General features: G+C 39.7%; 1 protein-coding gene across 1 annotated transcript; it reads right to left on the reverse strand.

Annotated features, from left to right (window-relative positions):
- Positions 1–5,191: 5,191 nt before the first annotated feature.
- LOC147896108 (uncharacterized) lies at positions 5,192–16,293 on the reverse strand. The gene is made up of 6 exons (XM_087382219.1): positions 16,204–16,293; positions 15,966–16,118; positions 15,721–15,850; positions 15,337–15,450; positions 5,431–5,577; positions 5,192–5,309 (listed from the first exon to the last, which is right to left on the reverse strand). The coding sequence occupies exons 1-6, from the start codon at positions 16,280–16,282 to the stop codon at positions 5,192–5,194; spliced, it is 741 nt and encodes a 246-aa protein (XP_087238345.1). The 5' UTR covers positions 16,283–16,293.
- Between the last annotated feature and the right edge of the window lie 228 nt (positions 16,294–16,521).

Genomic DNA, 16,521 nt, shown 5'->3' on the forward strand with positions numbered 1-16,521 from the left:
ATAGGGATACTAAGAGATATGGTACTTCATCTGTTATGGTGTTTAGTATTTTAAATTTTGCCATACGCATCCAAGATTAACTGAATTTGTCCAATGCTAAATGTCCTTTATGGGGGCATTCAGTCTCCCATATCTCATCATGTTGCACATTTACATTCATCACATAGAAGGGGGCGAGATGTGTACCAACAATGTTGAGTCTTTTGGCTGTGTACCAACAATGTTGAGTTTTTTGGCTTTAATGGAGCTCCTTTATGTGAACTCGTAATTTGAGGATGCAGTCTATAAGAAAATTTTCCTATATGGCATCCACCAGGGTAATGGGACCCATGTGTACTCCCATGTTGGTAGATCTCTCCTTAGCACTTTGCTATATGTTCATGCTCCCTACTCCTTGTTGTGCTAGGCTATTAGCTTTGAAACCATAAGTAAAATTATGTAAATGGGCCTTTCTTCAAAGATCAATACCTAGTGAAAAATGAGTGATCAAACCTAAGATCTAGATCCTACTCAATATGTGTACCCAATCATTAAACAATGTTCCCACACTTAGATATCAAATAGATAGCAAGATGTTAGCAACCGAAAGATAAATAGAGAGTCCATTGAGAGAACATAAATAGTGCCGCCATAGCCTAGCTACACAGTGAGGGATTGAGAGCTGCCTCCCCCACCATTGCTCCTACTACCATCGCTCTTGCCTCCGTTTCTTCCTCTTGTGATTAAAGTATGGGTCACACCAGCATGGTGTCACACATTTCTATTGGTGGGGACCTCATCCGTTGCAGGTGGACGGGTGTAAAAGCCCCCTAATTCTCACAACTATTTTACAATGGAAATATCTCAACTCTCTAAGTGAAAATGGACATAAAATATTTTGCAACGAATGGACTATTAAAATTTTCTCACCAACCTATGCTTAGCTAAAACCTATGCTCTGATACCATGTCATTAGTTTGGGATCATGCTAAGCCTAGTACATACAAGGAGAATGTATGAATCTAAGGAGGATCAATGTACATTCTAGAAACTCTTGGAGAAAAAAAGATTCAAAGTGAGCAAATTGTGATACTAATTCCATTAGGAGAATGCTTCAATATAAAGGCAAGGTTACATGATCCATCTATCCACTCAAGGGTCCACACATGTCATAATCTTGTCCCAATCTCATATTCTCTATCTTGTCCATCCAATCATCATTGCTTTCATCAACTCTCATTCAATCACTATTTTCTCTCTTTATACCACTCTTCATCCACTCACCATCACTTTAATTCTCCATGGAAAAAAAAATCTCAAGCCACACAACAATATTTTGCAAATGAGAGGAAAAGGCACTTGGAATTTAAAGAAGAGAATCATTTGTATTAGAGCCTATATAAAAATAGACATGCGTCATTCAAAGGAAACACAAATGCCAAGCTGGCTCATAGGTATCATAGACCTTACAGGAAGTTGCTTACGGGTTGAACATGCCCCCTAATTTCTATGATACAAATATGTCCCATGTTAACTCAAACTACATGCTAGTTTTTTAATCCAATACTCATCACAGAACAACCACCTATGAATGAAAAGAGGGCACATTATCTACATTCCAAAATGCATCTTGGGTTTTAGGGATCAAGTCCTTGGCTACAATGTCTACTTGGAATATCTTATGAAGTGGAAGGGCATATTGTATGATAAAATTTCATGGCAACCTGAGAGTGAAGGGGGCAGAGTAACACACTAACCTAGCTTAGAGTTCCATTAACCTCCCTAACTAGGGCTGAGTGTTGGCACCATGGACGTGGAAAAACCACACACAACTAGTACTTTTAGGATATCATTATTGTTATCTCAAGTCCATCGGCTTCATACTCGCTTCATACTACATCCCCCCCCCCTCTCTATAGGGCCTCAAGAGGCAGTGGAATCTCCCCTAAATATCATAGTACACTGTGCATCGGCATAGTCACCTCCCATGAGGATTGCCATTGGAAAGATCTTGGTATCATCACATCGGCTTTACATGACACTAGGATACCTACAGGACTAGACTCGATAGATTAGATCTATAGACTCTCTCTCATTGAGGTGGAGATGGAGGAGCACTAAGATTCTCTTTAGAGGTCCTTGACCTATCTTCTTCAAAGCCATAAAAGATATGGCAATTGATGGTAATCTTTCATATGTATTTGTGACATCTTTTCCCTAGCTCAAACGCATCCACTTGAGCGGCATTTGCCATTCAGAGCACTAGGCAACCCATCCCCCATGATGAAGGACCCTCTCTAGATGACAGCTATGAGGTCTAAGACTCAGAGGATTTGGGAGGTCCCCTCTCATTTGATTTGGATTCTTCATATTTTGTCATGGTATCAGAGCATCCTTGCCTTTCGCTGAGGCATTGTGATTCTTGAGAGTGCAAGAGAGATTGTGAGATTGAGAGTTTCTCTTGAGTGTTCTTCGAGCAAGTTCACTTCTGTTGAGAGAGACATTTCCGTTCACTGTATTCTTGAAAATTCCATTATGTGAGGAACTTTTGTCCATTGAGTGAGATTGAAAGGTTTCCATTAATCTTCCTCAATTCGATTCATTTCCGAGAGAGAGAGAGAGAGATTTTCCGTTCCCATTGTTCTTGTGAGAATCCATTGAGAGCTTTCTGGGAGAAGAGAGGAGCCTATCCTACTTTGAGAGGGAGAGATGTTCTATAATGAGAATTCTACTTAGAGCCTAGAGGTCCTCTGAGACTTGAGATTCTTCTACAAGCTGAAGCTACAATAGACAAGAGATCCTTAGCCTCAGCTCATCAAACAACAGCACCTTGATTGACATGCGCTTTGGGGACTACACTATTGCAGCTAGCTCTAGTAACGACTTTGGCTCTTTAGATGCCTTGGAAATGATTTGGAGCTGGTATCCAAAACTCTATAGGTGGAGCATAAGCTTTTCTATTTTGATTTAAAGGAGAACCAGGTCTACTATAATTGTACCAACATCTAGAATCAGCTATTTTGTGGATTTGTTCAAACACTACGCAGATGGAAAACGTCCTACATGACCATTGTGTGTTAATGGTGGAGTCTAGTAATTGCCTCTACACCCTTCATGCTTTTTGAGGACTTTAAGTTTCATTTCCTATATTTACTTGGTTAAATCTAGTTTAACTTTAGTTTGTACTTTTGATGATGAAGTATACTATGGATATCATTGTAACATTTTTGTCTCATAGGCCATCTTGGCCTTTTGAAGATGCTTTAATATAACTCTCTCTCTCTCTCTCTCTCTGATCAGGTCTTTGTGAGATGGAGATCCCAACTTTGCATGGGGCTCTTCTCTCAGGGTAAGTCATCCATTCATATCATTGATACAGGGGTTTGACACACATATGCGACCTCACTATATGATGTCCCGATGCAGACACCACCAGACTTATCTTACTTACCTAGGCCAACCACGTCCTCCTTGTTCATAGCATAGAATGTACGGGCTGCATTACATCGGGTCCACAACTAGAAAGCCATGGACCATGAGGGGTTGAGGATGAAATAATTTGCGCATGGGCATGAGATCCTGGCTCTAATCCTAACACAAATGTTTAATCATGCAGTATGTCATGGATTCCTTTTACTTGGAGCACCACTATCATTGTGCCAAGAGACCCAATGGATATAGGGAACTAATGCGTACTCATGATAGGCCATACACTAGCTAAGATAGATGGATCAGTGTTAGTGACTAGCGAACATTGGGGAAGGCAAGTTTTTGGCTACAACACTCCATCCTAGATCGCATTTCTACCTTACAAACTAGTGACATACTGAGTGGCTACCAAAAGATACTTCTTTTTGCGGGAAGTCATGGGCAAGGGCCCGACAAAATCTATTCCCCACTTCTGAAACGGATGGATGGACATCATTGGGTGATGTTGCCCAGGACGCAAATCCTTCCTACCAAAGAATTGGCATTGTTCACAGGTTTTGCAATACAAAGTGACATCCTTGAACAAGGTCGGCCAATAGTATCCAACATGTAAAATCTTCTTAGCTGTATAGTCACTGGCATAGTGGCCTCCACAAAATCCATCATGATAATGCTTCAATAGCTTAGGTAGTTCATCTGCATCAATGGCCCGACCCATGCCTTGATGGTACAACACCCCATCAAAGAGGGTGTAGTGCCTACTATCTCTGTAGATCTTCTTTCTCTCATAGCTAGTACTTTCTAAAGGAAAGGAGAAAGCAGTCAGAAACCTATAGATTCCACCATATCATGGATCCCCAACTTCTATGGCCACTACAAGGGTTACATCGAGGCACTCTTCTAAATCAATCAAAGCATTCTTCAAGTTGGAACAACCCCCTTTTACAATTTTGAAAGAAAAATCATAGTCTTGTAGAACTGCCAACCATTTGGCCAACCAGCCAATTTTAATGCCTTTGAGTTAGCTCTAGGACACATTGTAGTCACAGAATGAGGAGATAGCCGACATGAGGGCAGTTTGGATCAGTGGGGAGAGATGACATGGAGCACAGGATAGGGAGAAATAGAGGGGGACCAGAGCACATGCACGATAGAGGTTCAACCCATTGTTGCTTCACTCAGAGGAGACCGATCGACTTGGGGTGTCACCCTTGATGCTACCCATTTGATAAACAGGTCCCAGAGACCAAGACACCCACCAAGATAGGAGACAACTCGACATCTTTGCTTCTTATCGGAGAGATACCATGACTCTTGGATATGTCCTTGGAGCTTTTGCATTGCCTATTGGAGTCTCTTGAGAGCTCTGAGAGTGTGCCTATGAGCTTTTGAGACTACTAGTTTAGCTTACACTCAGCAAGGGCCTTAACGAGCCCTTTGCTTCAGCCCGTAGTGGCTTGTATGAGCTATTTTGTTGATTGTACTTTGTCTTATAGGCCCATGAGGCCACACGAAGACATTAATATAATTCTCTCTCTCTCTCTCTCTCTCTCTTTTTGACACCTACCAATGCCCCTTCTTCCTATTCACTCCCCTTTCTCTCCCTTTACATTCTTAATTTATGTTCATACAAATGCTCCCTTCTTCATGCCACCCAAGGCACCTTATACAACACCCAATAATGAAATGCAACATCTATGGACACAAATCCCTTTACCATCCTTCCAAGTACATGTGGAAATCATGAAAAGGATGCAATAATGTAGGTCCAATATTCCCTTCTTCATTCTCCATCATTTTCGAGTGATTTCAAAAAACTATTACTTTGATGCTCATATGTAAAGAGGAAAAATGCTTTTACAAAAAAAAAATCACAAATTCCCACCTTAGCAAACACAAAGCTGAAAAAAGCTCACAAAGGGTCAAGAATCAACCAAGCAATGGAACAATAATATCAAGATTGTAAGATATATTAAGAAAAAAGAAAAATGAGCTCCTACAAATTCTTAATGCTATGCTTACAATAAAGACGAGCCTGGAGGCTTCCTTTGGATGCGCCTATTGACATTCCAAACTCGGCTAAATGGGCTGTGATTGTCCTCCTCCATGAGCAAACCCCCCAAATTCCCAAAATTTGAGTTGCAGTTGTCGTCCTCTCGAATAAAATCTCTAGAGTGATTGCAAAATAAAAAATGGCATTGCAATATCAAATGCAAATGTTTGCTTTGTATCATTAATTTAGTTGCTAAAGATTTGTTTCACAATCAATGGTAGCAGCTATAATTATCCAAAAGATTAGTTAATAATACTTTAGTTAAAAAAGATGTGTTTCACAATCAATGGCAAGTGGTTATAATGATCCAAAAGCTTTAGGAAGAGAAAATTATCTCACCTTAACAACCAACTATATGAAGGTATATAACTACAACATTGCCATCGTAGAAATGGAAAACTAGATATCACTATTGAGCATACTAACAAAGAATCTAGTCACCCTACCAAGAGAGAAAGCATTTGCACATCTTAAAATTTATGCAACATATTTAAGAAACTCTTTTTGGCACTTGCGATCACTAATTATACTTTTAGAATCCTCTTCATATATTCCTAGGGTCCTAGAAATGTCAAGGTGTGACTGCTTTTGTAATCCTTTAACCACTCCTTGCAAGCAATAATAGTAACCAATTTCAACTCTCCATGTAAGCCTTATAACAAATCCCCTATCATACCCTGCCCAAATCATGATTTTAACCAAAACTTTGGGCAAATGTACCTATTACATCTTGGGGGCTATCTACATCCCACAAAAAAAGATAAACTCAACAAAACTACATGAAATGTTATAAATTCTCTAAACCACAAGAACAGATAGTTACTATCAAAGACAACCTAACAATCCAAGGGAATTTGACAATTTTCCACCTCTAAATCCATCTCAAGTCCAAGAACTATTTTTGTTTAGCTTAACCAAAAGTAGGAGCTCCATCTTCCAACTACAGAATCACATTCTCACATTCATCTCTTTATGGAGAATGACATAACCAATCATGCCAACCAATTATGGAAAAACATCAGGGATTTTGCAAGCATAACAAGAATGAACTATTTCACTAAGCTACTATCTACTACTATTGGAATATGTGTGATCGGATGTGTAGCATATTTTCTTGACTTGTGCGGAACTACTTCTAGGGTTAGCATAGAAATGGATCTAAATTATTCGCCTACTCTATTTTTCTAGGATTGGCCATCCAAATCGCTATAAATAGGGCACGTTGGTCTTGTACTCATTCATTAATCACTCATGAGAGTTGTTTGAGGCATACTATGGTACTTATCCACCAACTGAAGGGCTTGGGTGAGCCTTAGGCTAGGTGGAGAGATGTAAAAGATATTTGTAATGGTTGTTATTAAGTAATATAATTCTGGTGTTTCCATGACCACATGCATGGCTGTTTTGAGGTCAACTACTATATAATATGTTGCACCAATGATAGCTTGTCTAAAGGCTTTGCACTGCCAACATTAGATGGAGGCAAATTGTAGGAAGAGTTTAGATGGGTAGAAAGTAGGAGAAGTACCACTTTCCAAAACATGCACGCTCAAATGTAAAGGAGCTTACAACTTTCTTAAAACCCCCAAACTTTCATGATAGAGGCACGAAGGTAGAATGGAGGGGGGTTTTGAGGCCTCTCATTTCTGTAGCATGCCTCCACTCCACAATTCGATGTTAGTAGAAAATCTACTTGCCCAATCTACTTTACAATCTGATGTTAGTAGACAATCTACTTGCCCAGTTTTCCTCTATTCACAAATACATGTGGACTTCCATCTAGACCTCCATATATCCAACAGCTCTTCCAAATGGCCATCCATGCGGCTGGCTCTTAGCCTTAGATAAAAGGCTTGTCTCTTTTATCAATTACCCACAATACCCCAAAAAATAAGAAGATACATGGCATATGGAGGATAGAGGAGCATTGATTCGTGTCACCATGGTATTTGCATACCAAGGACATACGACTTTTGAGTTGCAAACTCATGACTATGGCAATCTTGACATTTGCATTGCAATTGGCATATAGGGACTAGCATTAGTATACATATTTCAAGCATTGGATGGCTACTCTTTATTCTTGAAAAGAATAAATTGAAGGTACATCCATGTGTCTCAGTTGGGGTGAACCTACATCGTTCATGGATTTTGATAGATTGTTTTCTGTATAAGATCATGGGCTCCTTTTATTTCTGTGTGGTGGCTTTAGGGAACAAGAAGGTCTATGCAATGATCATTCCTTCAAATGCCTTGGACTCTCTTCTGGTGCTTAGCTTAATGGAATGGTCGCTAATCCCGTGCTTTTCAATTCCTATCTACATTAAGGTAATGTTTCAATTTGATCATCTTCTCCATTCCAAGAGTACTTTAATCTACACGAGGTCTTTTTGGCCAAGTATGTTTGCAACTACGTTCATAATCCTAGTGTTGCTTTAGTATCACACAAGAAGTATGAATTGGGAAGTATATGGAGACGGCTTCTTTGTCTTGGATCCTCCTTGGATTATTACAATCACTGATCCCATGCTTTTCAAACGTGTAGTACTCCTCTCTTCATTGAGGTAACGGTTCACTTTGATCACCTTCTCCATTTCAAGAGTATTGAACCGATATCAAGTCTTTTTGGCCAAGTGCATTTGCAACTACATTCCCAATCCTAGCGTTGTTGCAATATCACACAAGAAACCTAAATTGGGAAGTATATGGGGATGGATTCTTTGTTGTGGATCATTATGTAACACTTCACCATGTAGAGGATTGGTGATCATGGGTAACGGATAATTTGCTATTATCTAGAGGAATAATACTCACACCCACCATAGTATTAGATCTATTTACTCTTGTGTATCATACTGTGTCTATATTTGGCATGCATCTATCTTTTATTTTCCACTGATCGAGCAATTATGTGAAGATTTTTGGTTAATTTGGCCATTGGAGGCAAGTATTGGGGAGGGTAGATTTGCATTATAATAGAGGATTGAGCCTAGAGGTCTAAGATTGATAGGTTGCAACTGGTGAGGTAGTAAAGGTCCATTTCCTTGACGATTAATGAAAATGTATTCAATCTTGAGTCTTGGAAACACACTGAGAACATGACATTGAAGAACCACCACCACCATAGGCAAACGTCTGCTTTGTAGATTTCATTCCTCTAGTTCTAAAAGGGGTCAATACAATAACTTGGGCAATAGTCACATGATTGAAAGATAAGTTGTATGAGGTGTGAAGCATGGATTTGTTGTAGAGCTTGGCTATGAATCCTCGAGGCATTGGAAATGACCAAGATAATGGGTTGACTGCATACTGTGTGCACTATTAATTTGTTCGATGATTCTCCAACACATGTCTAGAACAAGTCACGACTCATGAGTCTACATTATATACCATCATACTCAAGAAGTCGAGATAAAGCATGTGACTGAAAACATTGAGAGCTTGGACATTTTTCAATAAAGCATTCAAGGAAATAGTTGATTAATAAGAATCACTTGCTAGACACAACCCATTGTATATATCACTTGATTAAATAGTACAAGCTCTATGTTTGCACGTTTGAATAGTCAAAAAACATATGGGCTATGTGTGTACGCACTCTTTCTACTCAATGATTCAATTGATATAATGCTGTAACATCGTGCTGGTTCCCTATTAGCTAAAAAGTGCTACCCCTTCTACTGCATATGTGATGTGCATTGTGTCACGCAACCCTTAGCTCTTGCTAACCTACCACCATCCATTTTGGTCCACCAGATGGCCCAGCCTTCAAGCCTCTCCAAAACATTGGTGCACCTCATAGCCAGAAAACCACCCTAGATCAAGAATTGTTGGCCATCAACATTGCCACCAAACAAGAAGCAAATGGTACAGTTGATGCTACTAAGAATTTTTTCTATCCAAGGCCATTGCCTGCACCAAGACCTCCAAATGCATCATGGAAAGCTAGCACCACTCGTGTGTATATCCACTAGAAACACTAGAAACACTCCCTCATAGTGGTAAGTTGAATAAAAAGCATGTGCTTTGATACCATGTTAGAATATGATATGGAGTATTTGCAACAAGATCATGGGCTTCACACAAAGAATCCCTTTTCTCTTGTTGGTTGAGCAAAGAGGAAAATACCGATAGGTGGTTGTCCCAAGCTTGGTAGTCCTTGTTTATCCCGAACCTCACCATTTTGATCGTTAGAAAATGTTCGAGAAGACTCACTAAATTATGGATCTCAATAGCCAAGCTCTTCTATCCAAGCACAGCCCAAGATCATAAACCTATTGTCCTCTTCCTCACAATGATCATCCATCTGTGTGCTAAATCATTGATTTCTTCTTAATGTGTGCTAAATCATTGATTTCTTCTTAGGAAATGATATGATTTAGTAGGATTTAGGAGATGATCTCATCTCCTAAAATGAATGAGTGGAAAAAGGGTATAAAAATGCCAAAGTGGCTCAAACAATGTCCATGGCAAATGGATATGATAGAATAGTGTGCAACTGCATTTGACTATGATCATGAGCATATTCTAGATTATACAAGGGAGCAGCATGGATTTTGAATGTCAAACTATATGATGAGGTATATTGATTTAGCATTGCTCCCTTTTTTCATAGACCAAGGGGGAAGGGTCTCTCCCAATGTTTATGAACATGTTGGATCATGGTTATTTGGGGTGTTTTTGGAGACAATATCTATGGGTACTGAGATCAAGAGGTGAACTTATGATGTCCCAAGCATAGATCTACACATGTTGACAAGTCCATATTTGTTTCTTTATCAGTAAGTGGGAGTGCATTCCTGGAGGTGAGAAGACAAGAGGCAAAGATGCTTTTGGAATCATCATGACTAGCTCCCAAGATTGATCATCAGGTGTTTCTCCTTGTGAAAGTCAAGGACGAGATTTGTTTAAACTTTATCATGACCTTGGAGGCTTGTGGTATGTGGATAGCTTGATGTTAGAGCTTGCATTGACAAAAGCGTGCTTTTGGACTTGAGCATGTTATTGCTCACATGATTTGTTCCTTCTACAAAGTTTCAAAGTGTGTTTGATCAAGCATTTCGATGATTATTGAGAGGACAAGTTGATAGAGGTATGAAAGAAGATTTTTTGAGGACATGGAGTCGGTCTTATCAAGGGGGGTGTTGGAATATGTGTGCTCAGATGTGTTGATGGGCATTGCCATGTTGAGTGTTCCCTTGGGGATACCGTCGATGATGCATCATTTCTAGGATATTTGCTTGAATTGTGGAAAATTGCTTTTGGGGTTATCTCAGGGGGTCACTCACAAATATGTAAGTATAGCACGTGGGTTCAAAATAAGGGATTTTTTAAAATGTATTTTTACACATTTTTTACATACAGAAGGGTACCATATAAAGGGGGTATTCGCAGATTGAATAGAAAAACGGTGTGTTTTTATTTGTGAAAAATTCATAGATGAGGGAATTTTAAATTAAGTCTTGAATGCACATGATATAGAGGATTTACATATGCACTTGATATAGAGGATTTACATATAGTGAACCCCGGGTTATGGGTAGGCTAGTGTGGACATGGACCTAATTTAGTCCAATAGTCCACTTGTCTCAAATTGGCTATCCAAGTCCCTATAACTAGGACCCCTTGGTCTTATACTCATTCATCATTCTTTCATGAGAGTCATTTGAGGCACACTGTGGTGATCATCCACCAAAACAAGGAAGGAAAGAAATTTTATTAGAAGTCTTAGAAAGACCGAAGGGTTTTAGGCTCAAAGAACTTGATAAAATTAGTTGAAAGGATGGAGCCTCAAAGTGGGCATCAATAACCATGATGATATAGATAATAACCATAATCATAAAAGATCATAAAGGCATGTGAGGTCCTCATTCTTGAATATCTCTGTTTGATCCTATAGGGCTAATTATTTGCATAGTATTGCAAGGCAAGCATGAGTATCCCTGAACCTGATGATGAGAGGCTACTCTCGATTAGGGTCTCACCCTACCCGCTAGGCTCCCTAAATCTCATGATTTAGGCCTACAATAGCCAAATGTATGGTGGATATACATCCCTCTACCACGGGCCCACTACAACTATTGCTATTGTTTCCACCTCCCTACGAAGCTCTGTGATATCTCTTGACCAAGATTGTGAATGAGGTGGAGTCCTGTTTGGCACATATGTGGTGGACCTCAATGAGGAGCTACTCCCAAGCCTTGAGTGGGATCATGTGTGCCTAGAGTGATGGATACAGGTATACGAGTTGAGTGATAAAGGGTTGTTGGAGTGATGGGGGAGTGGACATAGTGGCATGAGATTGAAAGTAATGAGAAGACATTTTAAAGGTAATGGCATGAGATTGAGAGTAATGAGAATACATTTTAAAGGTAGGTTGGGCAATTTCCTATGGTAGAGGGAAAAGCTGGCTACATGAGGGGTAGAGGTGACATAAACATTGTGTATTGTGAGAAAATGTAGAGTGGTGTGGAGGTGGTTGATTTGGAAGGGCATGTCAAAGCTGTGTCGACTTTGAAATCAATGGTGGTGTTGCTATCCTCGATGAAGATGGTGATACTTCCCCATCCAATAATGGTACAATGTGTGTTGGTGATGCTGACATGGAAGCTGAGGCTAAGGATGAAGCTGTCTTCTATGTCATTGTGCCAGCAATATGTAGCCCACTACAATTGCTCCGTTTATTCATGTCCTTGATTTTGAGTTGATTTTTTGTCCTTCTATTTTTTCTTGGGCTTCTCAACCTTGTCCCTTTTTCCATGATATTTGCTTTCTCAAATTTCTCCTTTGCAAAAATTCCCCTTTTTTTTTGTTGACACTATGGAGGTAAGAAGGGCATATAATTGCTAAAATTACCTTTGCTGAGATTATGGAAGCGAGAAGGGCACAATGATCTTCACAATTTGGTTTTCACTCTTCCTAAGCATCAATAAAATTATTAATACATGGTCCTCAAGTACCACGACGGATCCTTCAAACCACTTTCCAAAAAACCTTTCCAAGTGGTGTAACATGAAACTTTCTTGTTTTACATTATAAGAGGCAAAAATGCTATAGTTTAAAGGCATATTTCACACCGGGGGGGGGGAGTCACCCCATTAGCAGAATGGACATCCATATAATTTTTATTATGCTTCTTGAACTCCTCCATGATCTACCCTAGATATTTGTTTTTGCTACTCTGATGTTGACTTGTCGACCTCAAGAGACTGAGTAGAGATTTGAGTAAAAATGACTCTAGAAAACCATCTAACAATTGTAATGTAGGGTGCTTTGCTGAGGCAAAAATTTGACCAAGAGAATCAAGAAAAGAAACAGTGACCACGCTCATGCATTGTCTGTGAAAGATCTCAAGTCTTGGACTAGGCCCATGGCAATGTTGTGAAGGAGCTGAAGCAAATACAGGTCTATGTCAAGGGCACCCGACTGAATAGATCTAGAGGGGGATTCAAAACATAGGCGCATTGTTCAATGGAATTGGTCCTTGATGGCATGGAGAAGGTCTGTGAGCAAGGACTAGACTCGAACTAGATTTGGCCCCGTGGTGGCCTATAGTAGCAGTCCTAGAGGGTGGTTTAGCTGGGCAACTAGCCCATGGTTGCTTGTAGCAGGTTTGCAACTAGGATGAACCAGGTAGGGAGGATGGGGGTGTAGTAGATGGAAGATGTTTACAACTCCTTGTTATACAACAATATAATTCTATTGTTGATCTTGTTACAATACTTGGTTGTCATATTCTAACGATGGAGACCTAGCAAGAATCTTCCCAAATCTAGATCCATACACCCAAAAAAGGTGTTTTGACTTGAGTAGAAAAGGGAGCTCCATCTAGCAAATAAAAGATAGAGGGTCCATAGCAATGCTGACACTAAAAAAGAAATCTCTAATGCAAAGCAAACCCTTTTGGGCTAAACTTTGGACCATCTACTTGATCATTGTCATAAGAATACCTCGCTCTAAGAGACGACTGAGCTCACAAAACTACGACCTTAACGTACCATCAGCAAGTATCTAATGCCTCAAGAGCAAAGATAAAAATCAAAAGCCACAAAAGGACACTTTGGCCTTATCGACAACAAATATACTCTCTTGTATCCACCAATAATCCTGCCATGATGAGTTCTCAGGTAGGACATTGAAAGACCCTTAAATCAATCCTCCTTAAATCCTAGTCAAAGAAATATACTATTAAGTCCAAAGCCTTAGTTAATATGAAATATAAACTATGGATGAACTTTTCTTGTTAGTTTCGTTAAGAAGTGAACATTTTATATTGGCATCGAAAGTATATATGCCCCAATAAAAATACAACTTCGAAACATTCACCAAGGTTTGAAACTTTTATGCCAAACTTTTATAATTTTCACTAGGGTTTACATGTTTTGCTTATAAATTCAAAAGAAAACATATAAAATCTTCTATGTTTTCTCAATATCATGAAACTAAAAAAATTACCTTGATAATATTTTGCCAAGATTTTATATTAATATAAAAGTATAGTTTTGATAAAAGCATACATGTTATAAATATGGGCTTATGGAATATATCAAATGGGTAGAGGATCGTCTTTCTTCTCGATGACTAATATAATTATGATCTAACTAGTCATTGCAATATTTTCCAAGTTGTGTTATTTATCACCTGCAACAAGATGATGTGAGGATCTTTGCAAAATATATAGATTTGTGGCTCTTTATGTTCTTGGATGACAATTTAATCTTTTCGGCAACTATCTAAAAAACATCTAAAAGATGTGATGAACGCTCTTCACGTTTTGTGTGACAATTAGCTCTACCTTAAGCAAAGAAAAGTGAATTTGGGCTACTAGAAATCTAGAATTTGAGATACATAATCAGTGCACAGGGTATGCACTTAGATCTTGAAAAGTTTTATGCCATCATGGAGACGGGTCAGGTTACTCTTGTATATATATGGTTACTCTTGTATATATATATATATACAAGAGTAACCTGACCCGTCTCCATGATGGCATACATGCGCGGTAGTGAAGAAGGATATTGGCTTCAGGCTTTCGTTGTATGTTGACGCAGATCTGATGATAATTAGGGATTAATCATTAAACTATAAAATCAGGCCAAATGTAAGCCACGCTAGCTACAGACCAGTCTGAAAGCATCAATCTGATTGGGAATTGACAAAACTGAGCACTCGGAACAAACTGGATCAATCTGACTGGGAATTGACAAACCTAAGCGCACTACCTTAGCTCATGTCAGGTCAAATACCCAAATTCCCACCTTGATTACGGTCGGCCAACTGACATCTTGTCTGCCCTGAAGCAGCAGCATGGCCAGCTCTACTTCCTGCCTACCCATCCGCATAGCAACCTCTGCCCGCCCACTCTACCTACTCTTAAAGCTGCATACAAGAGCATAAGAAATGGAGCAAGTAGCTTAGGCTGCAAATCTGAAAAGCATGTCAATCATACAGTAGCGATATGAACTTTGCTTTTCACGACTGTATATAACATATCCTGTTCTACTTCCCATGTTAAAACGAAGAAGCAAAGCTACTCAACGGGCGAACGATTTTTGCAAATCTATAATATTGACATCGATCAAACTTTGGTCTGAGCATAGCAACAAAGTCAATTCATTGTGGTAATGTGACATTCCGACAGCACAATAGTCCAAGCGTCCCACGATATAGAGGAAATATCTAGAGTGATCTACATATGTGTCGTTGAAAGTCGGGCATTGAAATACCGCATACTTGACTAGGAATGTCAGCAATGCGAACAGATCCACGCTGTAAAAAATGTGTTTAAATAGGCTGAACCTTATGATCGAACAGAAGACCAAGCATTTAACCGCTATATCCATGTAAATGAAATATTCGAAGGAGAGTTGTATTACCTCAGCTCAAAGGAAAAGGAAAGCATGACTTCCACCTTTCCCGTGATGGAGTTGTCGTCACGGGAGAGGTTGAAGAATTTGGTACCTCCTTGAAATGCCGCTGATACGGGAATTCTGCAATTTGGAGCAAACAAAAAGTCATGATACATCGTAGAAGCTGAGGGTCCAAAAAGAAAGCGAAGGAAACACCTTACAGTAGGATGGATAAAGAAGAACATCAGGAATTTCCAGGCATCCATAAGGTTCTCATTGCAAGACCTTCCAGCGCGACCATATGTGTAGGCTCTTATGCGTTACAAAAAAGAAGCTTTAGAAATCAGAGATTCGTTGTTATACGCCCGTTCATCGTTCGGAACAAACAATTGAGGAGAGTGACGGACTCACGAGACGGACCCCATGAAGATGTCGCCTTGAAGAACATGGAATTGGAAGTTATAGACTTTGATGGTTATGGTTTTAGCTTCCATTTCATTGTCGAAGGAGATCTTTTGTTTCCACGTAAATTCCGTCGCGTCTGCGCAGCATTAGAATTGATCACTTTGCGCGCGCTGATGTTGTGACGACAATTTGATGAATTCGACTCTGCCCAACAACAGCAGCAGACATGTTATGAATTCGACTCTCTACACCTTGAAGTTCATTCGACTTCCAGAGAGCGTAATCCGATCCCCACGAGCTACCCGATGAAGCTGGAAAGGGGTCGCTCCCAGCCTTAGCAACGGTGATACGCTTCACTTCACTTGCATAGCTGATGGTAGCGTAAGGAAGGACGGGACGGATCCCTGCAATGGGCGCATGCACGATAAGCGGCGCGATTTACGGGCTGAAGATTTTACGTGAAACACAGTGCGAATTGTTTTACCATACATATGTTTGGGTCGATCGGTGTGTCACTGGTATCTTTATCGATCATCAATTTCACCAGCTCTAAAGAGAGTTTCGCCATGGTGTCCAATTGCTCCGTTTAAACAACAAAAAGCACTAATATGCACATTTCATATAGGCTTCACTCTCACTGATTGCCTCCACATGTGTTCCAACATTCTCCACACACGTCCTTCATGAACATTCTCGCTCGTTGCCCAACCAACCATGTCCGGAGGCTCTTCCAACGTCTATAATTGGCAATTCATACATCCGTGTGGATAGGGTTGTGTAATTGAGGAAGACAAAATGGAGTTCTTT

Source organism: Dipteris shenzhenensis, chromosome 12 (assembly GCF_047967505.1).
Source record: "Dipteris shenzhenensis isolate YYH24624 ecotype China chromosome 12, Dip_SZ_1.0, whole genome shotgun sequence".
Lineage (NCBI taxonomy): Eukaryota > Viridiplantae > Streptophyta > Polypodiopsida > Gleicheniales > Dipteridaceae > Dipteris > Dipteris shenzhenensis.